The sequence below is a fragment of the Pygoscelis adeliae genome, unplaced genomic scaffold, assembly GCF_000699105.1.
Source record: "Pygoscelis adeliae isolate BGI_AS28 unplaced genomic scaffold, ASM69910v1 Scaffold218, whole genome shotgun sequence".
Taxonomy (NCBI): Eukaryota; Metazoa; Chordata; class Aves; order Sphenisciformes; family Spheniscidae; genus Pygoscelis; species Pygoscelis adeliae.
Genome location: NW_008825433.1, coordinates 2,111,682 through 2,122,316, shown reverse-complemented (window position 1 = coordinate 2,122,316; position 10,635 = coordinate 2,111,682). Strand labels below are relative to the sequence as shown.

At 44.3% G+C, this 10,635-nt stretch overlaps 1 protein-coding gene across 1 annotated transcript in view; it reads right to left on the bottom strand.

The window, feature by feature from the left end:
• Window positions 1–604, bottom strand: part of LOC103922881 (cytochrome P450 1B1) — a 5,929-nt gene extending 5,325 nt beyond the window's left edge. Inside the window, exon 1 of the mRNA XM_009331096.1 lies at window positions 486–604. Within this exon, the coding sequence (XP_009329371.1) occupies window positions 486–604 (119 nt within the window). The remainder of the gene's footprint in view (window positions 1–485) is intronic.
• Window positions 605–10,635: the final 10,031 nt, after the last annotated feature.

Sequence of the window (10,635 nt, the reverse complement as noted above, 5' to 3'; positions counted from 1 at the left end):
GCTCGCTTCTCTCATTTAAGCGGCGCCTTTTTGCTCTCGAATCTGGCACCTCCGCCCGCCCCGGGAGGGATGGCGAGGGGCGTGCGGGTGCGGCGCTCCAAGCCCCCCCGGGCTTTCCGGGGGGAACCGGGGCTGCAAAACCCCCAGGCATCAAGGAAACCGTTCCCCAAGGAATCAGAACGCTCTTGCTTTGTTGTCGTCGTTTTTGCTGTACCAAGCAAGATTTAAAAAGACAACATTTATTTCAGATTCTCTACAGTCACGTCATGAGAAGAAAAGAAGGTGTTTCGGTAGCATTTAGGGATTAGACAAAATTAGATGCTGGGAGTCAGCCCAGCTCAGGGTGTGAACCCAGACCTGGCCAGGCTGCTACTGCTTCTGTCTTTGCTAAGAGGTGTAATCCTGGCTTCTGTCACTGTCCCGGGCTCCTCCAGTCAGTGGAGGAGCCACTGACTACCTCTTGCTCAGACTAGCATCAGCCATACCTCTCTGCGTGCCCCAGAGTGCACTGTGCTTCTTCCTGCCGTTGCCAAGTGACAGAGGCATTAAACCACTTTTTCCGAGCAGTGCCAGAAAAAGTGAGCTTCCCTCTTCCCAGCCCCATCTCTGGGGCGAACTGGAAGGATCCTGCAGTCCAGCCCAGCACATGGCCCAGCTTCAAAGAGGAGCAAAGATAGCTCCATCCCTATGGCATTAAGGCTGGGGCAAGCTTGGAGGGACACTAGGCAGTTTGATCTCTCCATCACCATCAGAAGGTTGAAACCAAATTTCACATGCTGTAACCACTCAGCTGTGACGAAGTGGCCTGTCCCACCCTGACGGCCACCCTTCCCTCTTTCATTGGTCACATGTCAAAGAAGAGACACGGGCTTCTCCCTGCGAAGAATGTTCTGGGCACTGGATCTGGGTGGCAAGGACTAGCTTGGATCAGTTACCTGAGCCCTGGATTACAGTGCTGGGCATTTGCCATTGCCAGGAGGTAAATTTGCCTTTTTCCTGGTGACCATGGTAATCAGTTGCCTAAACCCCAGGCATTAGAGCTCTTGTTAATAAGTCCCTAAATCCTTTCTTCGCTGCAGCACTTAAAGTGGTTGTATTGCAGTCAAAGTGAGAGATTGCCATTTACTTTGGAGCAAGCAGAACAGATTCCATTCCAGCTCCCATGTAAATCTGAATTTATAAAGAAACAGTGTCCTCAAGGTGGCCAAACTCTGTTTGCGACTGGTAGAAGGAAGAACACCTCAGCATGGGGCTGCGGGAGGTGACATGCTGTGCCATTTCTTACCTCTGCTGCAAGTGGCCCTGCACCCACCCCACTGTTTCCCATATGTCCAGTGGGTGAGCGTGGGTCCAGTGCACTGTATGCTTTGCATCCCACTGACATTTTTTCTCAACACCATAGTGCAAGTGGGATTGCTTCCTGGCTGCCAGCGGGCAGTACAGAGGAAGGAGCACATTTTCACTATCGTGAGCTGCAGATTCACAGTTTAAGGCATGAGCCCAGGAATTACAAGTCCTGGTACTTTTTTTTTATGCTGTAAGAAAACATTAATTTCTTTTTTTTCCCCCATTCTCTTTGGTCTTCAGGAGTTCTGTTGCTATTAGGCAGGAGAGAAAGAAAAATCTATTTTAGATGTTTTGTTCTGTTGTAGTACCAGCTGTTCCGCCTGTACTATGTGCTGTACAACCAGGATATTTACAGTCTTGGCTTACTATTGCATCTGTTACAGCCTGAGTACTATTTTGACTGTATGCAATGAACGTTCACCCAATTTTCTAGGCTCTGATCCTATGTGACCTTGATTAGTCCCTTACAATCAAGCATAGCTTGGGTGAAGCATTTTATCACACCAATGAATTAGTGTGGTTCAAAATGCAGGCAATGGATGATCAGACCCTTGGTCTCTGTTATATTCGACAAATTGCCCCCCTGCCTACCTCTTTATTTACTCTTCTCGCTTCTTTTGTTTCTAGAAGCACAGAAGTTCAGAATTGCTCTTAGATAGTGCATGTTTCTTTTTTCCCAGTTCTAGGGATCAGATGCAGGTCCTGCTAAAGCCAGTCCCAAATTCCTGAGTCAAAGTTAGTTTTCTTAGGCATCGAAGACTGAATCACTGAAAACGTACACCACCTAAAATGAATTATTTCTGAGGCCTAGAAAACCCTACTTGATGTAAGATGTGGAAGAGAAAAGGAGTTGAAGGGGCAGAAGTGGGTGGGTTTGGGATTAAGGGAAAGGAATTCGGGCCTAATCTGTTAAAAATCCTGATTGATTTGACAGGAATGCAAAACGCAGGGAGTGTGTGGCCTCTGTGCTATTGTCTCCTCTTTCCCAGCGATTCAGTACCTCTGCGACTCTGAATGAAGGTGCTTTATGTATGTGGACAAGAGTCCTTGTTGTGGAGGTAAAAGTTTGATAAAGGAGGAGGAATTACACCACCTGGGGAGCCTTCATTTGCCCTTTGAGGGGAAATTTTTCTCTCTCTGCCACAGTCCTCCCTTTTCCAAGAAAACCCCTTAACCCCTAAGAGATTTTTTGTAAGTGTTAAAAATTACTTACCTAAATAAGGGTTTGCAGACTCAGTTCTCAGTTTTTCTTCTAACTATGGCAGCCGTTGGCTTCCCTTTTGGACACTGGCAAGGTGCTTATAAATCCTCATGAGCAGCAACTGGAATTTCTCAAAGACTTGACCTTGTCCCGTTTTCTTCCTTAGCTCTTCCTTTTGCAGCTTTCCATGGAGAGCCCTCCCACGCTGGGTTTCTCTGTCTCTTTCCCATGACTGGGACTATGTATCTTTTCCTCCTCTCTCTTAATTTTACAAAATCTCAAGGTGGATAATATGACAGTTGAGCAATGTTTTATCCTGGGATTGCTTCAGTACAGAGCTTGTACAAATTGTTTACAATTTATAGAGTGATCCAAGCCATTCTTCATTAAATAGTCCCTTGGAAATATTGTTTCTGATTGTCTGTTTCTGAGTGTTGCACAATACTATATAAGATGAAGAAATAAGTAGTGTAACTGTAAAACACAAAGCACTTGGAAACTTAAACTAATGCAATATCCTATTGTTTCAGGCTGCTTAAAATTGTATAGGTGTTCTTATGTACCTCTGGAGTTTGACTCTAGTCTCAACAATACTGCTGTAAGTCAGGAAAATCACCGTTAAAACAATCAGATTACAATCAGAATTAGAACCTGTAAGCCTCCGCGTTTACAACAGCTCGCTCAGATTATGTTTACACTGCAATCCAGCACGATGCCGAGTTACCACTATGCTTCAAGTATCCAGGAGCAGCAGATCAGCACCAGCCGCTCAGTCCAGACACAGTGCCACCCCGGGGCAGCCGGCTCTGCAGCCACCATCTGTGCTTGCTGCTCTGCACCATATAGATGTGCCTGCTTGCTCAGGCTTATCTACACGATACTGAATTGCTCGGTGTTAAAACTCACCTGAGACTGGGGTACCACGAGTGTGAATGATAATGAGATCACGTCTGATGCAGGTTCCTGGTTTTGCTCAGTTTGGCAGCTTTCTTGTGATGCCAAGCATGAGATGCAAGCAAAATACAAGGAGCCCCATCCTCACTGCTGCTCAGAGTGCCAGGCATACGTAGGAGCCAGCTGTAGCTCCATGATTCAGGGTTATATATTTAGGCCACTCACTGTGGCCTAAAATAAAGCATTTGTGGTATGCTTTTTAAAGCATACGTACTTGTGGTTACATATTGCATTCTTAACCTTCATTAACTTGCAGCTTTCCTTGGACTTTCATGCTTCCCTGCATTCCCACTGACTTCCCAGCTCACATTTTCAATTCTCCCTTGCTATTGAAAAGCCTAAATTTGGCTCCTAATTCTGAGCAAAATTCCCCCAGCTGCTGCAGGAAGGCAAGAAACCTCCTGGTACTTGCTGGGGCTCAGCTAAGTGCTACTCTGAATTGTAGCCTTTCCATCTGTTTGCATTTTCCATGTTACTTGCAAATTAAGGGCATACACTGTGGTCTGCTTCCACACAGGTAACATGCAGGTATGATTACAGAAAATGAGGACATAGTGTTATACTTAATTCAGGCATCAAACTTGATTATGAAACTCTCTTAATTTTGCATTGCCAAATTCCTACAATACTTCTTTCCAAAGTTTGCTGTCTTTTCTTGACAGTATTAGATGAAACCACACAGCTAAGTCTTTCTTGAGAGGAAAACACAGAGCTGGTTGCTTTGTGGCTACCCTTTGAGCAGCCTTTTTAAACTGTCTTCTGCTATGAGGCAAAAGAGCAAAATCTAATTTACACACTGTTGGGCACTCATCCATGGCATTTTGTGTGTGCCTTTGTATTTATACTATACAAATGCTCTTTAATAAGGTACTCTGAAAGAAGTACTCTGAAGAAGACGGACAAAACAGCAACATTTAGGAAAGTTTAGACGCTGCTCAAGATGTGCATTATTGTGTCTGTCATCAACATGTGATGTGTGGGCAAACTGTTGTGCCTGCTGACTCTCCCTCTTGAGCAAAGGGGCTCCCTGGGGCATCTGGCAGCGTTGCAGCCTCACACTGTTTCTGAGGTTTGCAGAACCAAGAGCTGTGTTGCCAATGTCCATCTTTGTTCTGAAGTATAGAAACCTTACAGACTGTATAATGTGCTAGGTCACCCTAAAGCTTAAAAATGGTAATGTTGCTTAGGGCCAATATTGTTAACATGTTAACAAGCAGTAATATTATATTTCTCATTTTTTTCCAGACTATATTGGGTGTTGTATTAGTAGTGGTGATACAAAGTTTGTAATGCACTTGCTTTACTAACTCTGAGTTTAGTATTTGCCATTTTAGAAACTGCCAGTGCGCTTGTATGCTCAAGCGTAGTGACGGATGCTAGCTCAAAACAGCCCTGGGCTACAGCTGAAAGCAAAGTCTACTTCACTCATAGGCAGAAGCATATTCTGTAGGCGTGAAGGTTTTGAAGATTTACCTATGAAGTTCTACAAAGTCTTTAATACAGATGTGCAAAATACGATTTTTCAGAGTTTGGAAATTTGTCCAAATTTGAGTGAATTATCAAGGGAAAAGCAAAAGGCAAAAATGTGGGAAAAAAGACATTACCCAGACAAATGTGAAGTCCCCGCTTTAGAGCTTGAGGCTACAAAGCTTTTCAAAGAAAAGGCCACAACCATGTTTTAACAGAAACACATTTTCCTTGTTCTCATAAATGGGTTCAACTGTTTTTGGACAGAACATTTCTAAAAATTACAATGTGAAACATGGATTTTTTGGGGATAGAAAATTTCAGGCCAGACGATTAAAGTTGGACAAAGTTATAAGTAATGGAGGACCTGGAGTTTCCAGCTCAGGGAACTCTGTACAAGTAGACACCATGACTCTTCTGCACAGAGAGAGAAGATAGCGAAGCACAGATGGTATGAAGAAACTTACAGTTCTTTGATGAGAACATGGGTTTTCCTATCTTGTGTCCTAGGTGTCCTAGTCATTGATTAGCCCAGCCTATGAATGTTCAGCTCACCACTTCCCAAGCAATAATTTCCCATTATACAAATATTGGTCATTTGGGTTCTTCAGTTTGTATTGCATGTGTACCATCCTTTGGTGCCTTGACAGCAGAACAACTCATTAAAACGTTAAAATAGGCAACACAATTTGAATCTAGTAGCCTCTAGAGCAATCCAAGCTGAATTTCAGAATTCTCCTTCCTTCGGAGAATAAACCTGGTTATGTAGTGGGGGATGCAGGTCTGATCTAGGTGAAGGAGTTGCACAGAGGCGTGAGCATTACTTTGTCCCCTGTTATGATACCTTCAGCCTTGCTGCTTAAGGGGGTTCTTGGACTGGGTTGAAAACATCTAAGAATACTTCAGCAAGTGGTGCCAGGTGTCTAGTATAGTGTGTGTACATATATATATGCGCTTTCTCTTTTGGAGTCAGACTAGGACTGTTGCTGAAGCATAGTGTCAAATGCAAAAGGCAGGTCTTGGCTACCTGTGCTCATTCGGTGTTTTCACAGGGCTGGCAGTGTGTCTCTCCCTTGTTTGGGCTTCAGTTCCAACTTCTGAAAAGCCTGTTCTGCTTACCTGCACGTTGAAGTGGGTACACCAAACTTGCTTGCGCTATTAGGCATGGACTCCATAGGGTATGGGGTAATTTCTTGTCCAAAGGATTGAAATTTTATAACGGGAAGTCTTCAGCATTTTAAAAAAATATTATCCTTAGTACTGCTCCTTTCAGGTTTTCAGGTGCTCTGAGAGAGGAAGTGGTGCTGGGCACAAACTGATTGTCGAGATGGCAGCTGAACCAAACAGGAACACGATAATTTGTGCTTCATGAGGGCTTTCCCTAGCTTTTGATCATGAAGAGACAGGCCTTTAGCTGGGATTTCTCAAAGGAGATTCATGTCACAGACCTAAGGAATTTCATGTCAGTCAAGGAGTTGCTTGTAAATGTCACCTCTTAGCCCTGCTCAAATAAGCGAGGGAACATGCTCACCTCCCCTTCTCCTTTCCACTACTGCAGGTCAATAAAATGGTGAACAGTATTTATGAAGAAGCTGCAATGTGATAGATTTTCCACCAGAAACAGTGGTTCTGGCTACATTGGCTTTGCTGAAGTATCCTGTCAGATGGAAATGCGTGAATCCAAACCAGGACCTTCAGTGATTTGGTTGCTGAACCTCAGCTAAGGAAACATTTGCACATCCTCTGCAGCAGGGCATTCTTGGCTTCCTCTGCTCTGTTGTGCAAGGGTTTGGTGTATTTGCCTCCAGCGGTAACTGTGTTTCAGTGGTAAATGAAATGACTCAAATTCTAGGGACTGGGATGTATGTGGGTAATACTCTAGCCTATAAAATTATTCATGCTCTTCCCTGGGGTATGGGAAATGGGAGTTGTTTATTTGCACATTTTTTAATTTGAAGAAAGACTTGGAGAAAGTATATTCAAACCAAGGGGATAAGGGAAACTCCCTTTGTGGTATCTGTGGTGAATGATGGAAAATTTAGCTTAGGAGATTTTTACAGTATTCCATGTAAGGCTGCAATCTTGATCAAGACAGTTGACTCCTCCTGTAAGACAAATAATAATAATAAAGATTTCCTCTAGCCCTCAGTAAATTAGGCAGGGAGAGAAAACACTCTTGACACATACAGATTGCTCCTGGCATTTGGAAGCAAACCCAAGGAAGTGTCTGCTTCTGAGCCACTCAGGTCTTCTAACCTTCAGCAATGGCAGATCAAAGACCATGAGGGAAACAGACTGCAGGTGCCAGTCAGGGCAGGTTTCATCTTGTCACAGCACTCCGGGAAGAGGCATTTGCTAAGGTCTGTTAATCTCATGGCACGCCAAGGGAGAACGATAGAAAAAAAAATTGCCATAAATTCTTCCCTTTCCCATGCAGCCCACACCCAGGCTCAGGGTGGCTGCACGAAGGCTTGCCGGCTGCTTCCAGAAATGAGGGCAGTGTGGGAGCCCATGCCCACCCTGGGGCAGCAGGGCGGATCTGGGGTCACCCTGCAGGGTGCTGGCTCTGTTAGGGAATAGGGGATGAAGCAGCTGCAGAAGCAGCATTGCACTGGAGGTGCACCCTCGTGGCAAGGGCAAAAGCAGCGATAGCTAAGACCATGAGAGCAAAGGTCAGCCAAAGAAGATGTCCATCTTGGCCACTGTCCTCTCCCATAGAAACGCTCTCACTCTACAGTCAAGGAGGAAGCATAAAACGCCGTGCGGCACCATGGGGAAGAGGTAGCAGCAGTGGAGGTAACAGGGTGCTTTACCAGATGCAGGGAGAATGCAGGATTAGGCACAGTTTGGGGCGCTGTAGGGGATGGCTTTGGCCAAAATCCAGGTTTACCCCTGTCTTTCTTTTGAGGTGTAAATGGCATGCAAGGAGGCTCCTCTCAGTGGCTTCCCTGTGGAGATAAATAACCTGATCCCCCGGTTATTATCCCCCTGCTCTCCTCCCCTTCCCCCTGACTGACTTTGATTATTGTAACTTTACATGCGCTTTTAATTTGCGTGCAGGCAAGTACAAAGGCACAACCGGATATACCTGTTATTTGCCAATGACCTGAAAGAGTATAGTTTATGTTAAGCCTTGGGTTATGGTAAGGTTTGCACGCGATTCCTCAATATACATGCTGCAGGCAACTGATGGATGGAGGTGATGAGGGTGGAGGAAAGTTTTAAAGTGACAGAACCTGATTTGGTTCCTACTTAATCCACCAGTTATGTAAAGGCCTATATTGCAATTTTGTGTAGAGCCCAAGTCTTGCCCTCTCTTCAGGCGAGGAATGTATGATCACGTTATCCGGGCTGTCGTTTGTTCATGGCTGCTCCTGATCTCATGAAAGCTTTATGAAAATTAGGCAAAAAAGGCGGGTAGGATATTTACACCTCCCTGTTTGTACATACTCTGGCATGGCAGGGAGAAGATTGGAGGTGGAGGAGGGAGCTACAAATGAGATGATTCGTGGCAACGGAGTCAGTGCTGAGTGTGCAGGGATGCAGCACTACTGAGGCGTGGGGGCCTGTGATGGAGAGGGGATCCACATTTTGTTGCAGGGGTCCCAGCCCCCCCCACTGCTTGGGGAGATTTCATTTGAGCTAGCCTCCCTTAGCAAGATTTAAAGAATATCCACCACTCATGGGTTGCCTGGTCCTGCAGGAGAGGAAGAGAGCGTAGTCTGTCTAGTAGTTACAGCAGAAGACTGCAAGGAGATGTGGGGTCCAGTGCCGAGCCTGCACACAGACATGCTCACCCTTCAAAGTAATCACAGAGAAAGCCTAGTGACATTTTTTAAAAATTTCATTTCAGTGATTCCACATCAAATTAGCTAGGTCTTCAAGCAGAAAGGAAGTGTTTTTATCTGCCAGGCAAGTAAACTAACCTTGAGGTCTGAAACTTGAGTGGTTTTATTTCTGGTATGTTTCTTAAACCAGTTTTAAAGGCTGCACCAAAGGAATTAATTAGATATTTTGTTTGAAGGTTCAGGAAAGGGAAAGGATCCCGTTCATTCTCAGCACCCCCTCTTATCTCCACGGAAGTGAGAACAACATGAGTTAAATGCAGTTTTATGGGACTTATGGAACAGACTTTGCTGCTCACACTTCCCTGAGAAACAGTGGGACAAGGTACAAAGAGTCAAGTGCTACTCTTACAAATGAGGCCATCATAAAATTATTGTTAAAATAACAAAAGACAAGAGGGACTTATTGTTACAAGAGCGCTGTGTAAGTTTGTGTTTCTGGACATAAGCACATTTAATCTTTTCTGTGCCTCAGCTTCCCCTTAAAATTGGGAGTGATAATAGTATGTGGACCACCTAGTATCTGTTCTACTGTTCTCTAGCTTGTTAAGATAGACCTTGTACAGCCAGCATCCAGGAAAATGACGTTTAAATTTGCAGGATAGCAACTGAGGGACTGAATTTTTACTCCTATCTTTAAGTCAAACAGACCAACGTTGCCTTCCATCTTCACAAGCCAACAGCACGGGAGGAAACCATGGCCCGCTTGTGAAAGGTATTTATCCGAAGCAGCCTTGAAAATAAATCTCCTCTCTGCTCTGCTATTTCTTGCTTCCTGTTTGCATCCCTCCAGCTTATCTGCCCTTTTTTATTTAAAAAACTCTTCTTTTCCTTATTAGTTTACTGTTTACCATCATGTTTTTAGTTCTAAGCATCCAAAATACATAACACATTTGCATATCTTCATTGTCATTCTTCCCCGTTTGTCTTGATATTTTGGCTGAGTGTAGAAAACGCACATTTATAGCAGCTTCTCAGATGCTGTGAACTCTTAAACACACGGTTGGTCTTTCTGTGGTCAGTATATTTCTGAAAACTAAAATGTATGTACAGACTTGTTCTGATGAAGAAAGATTTCCTTTTTTTTTTTTTTTAAAGAATCACATATAGCAGTCCACAGCCTGATTTTTAAATAAGTTTAGCAAAATTATATAATGTTGCTGTAAGTACTGCTGCACAAAACAAACCCTTAAAGTGTTGTGCGCTCAGAAACCTGAGAGAGTGTAAAACTGTCTGCTCCAGCCCTGGAATAAAACATTCACAACAGCAAACCCTGTTGTGACAGGGTTAAACAGTCAGGAAAGGGTTACAGGCTGCCTGCTTGTCACTTGATTCAGCAGGGGTTTAGATGAAGATGTGTGCCCTTTTTCTGGCATGGAAAGCCTGGGAGCCCCTGCAGCTGGCTTTGGGTGAGGGAATAGCTTTGCTTTGTGTTACTTTATGAATTTGATGTTTAGATAATAAACTGTATCCCGCAGCGAAAGCTGAAGAAGACTTGGGTATTTCTGTGCCTTGACCTTTCCCTTTCCCCCGGGCAAGAAAGCCCACCAGTGTACAGGCTGTGAAAGACCATGTGACAAGCATAGTAAAATATTTTCCTTTTCCTTTATTAAAGTAATCCTGGGTTACGTTATCAAAAGAGAAGTGTGAGGAGGCAGGTATGAAGAAGCTGTAAAGAAGCAGCAGGCCCATGTTTCACTTGTACATGCAAGAGAAAGGCCTACTGAAGGTAAGAGGGGTTTTGATGAAAGTGGAGTGATTGAGATTGGTTTGTGATATCTATCCAATGCTCAGCATTTCCAGTGCTCATGTCGCAAAGCA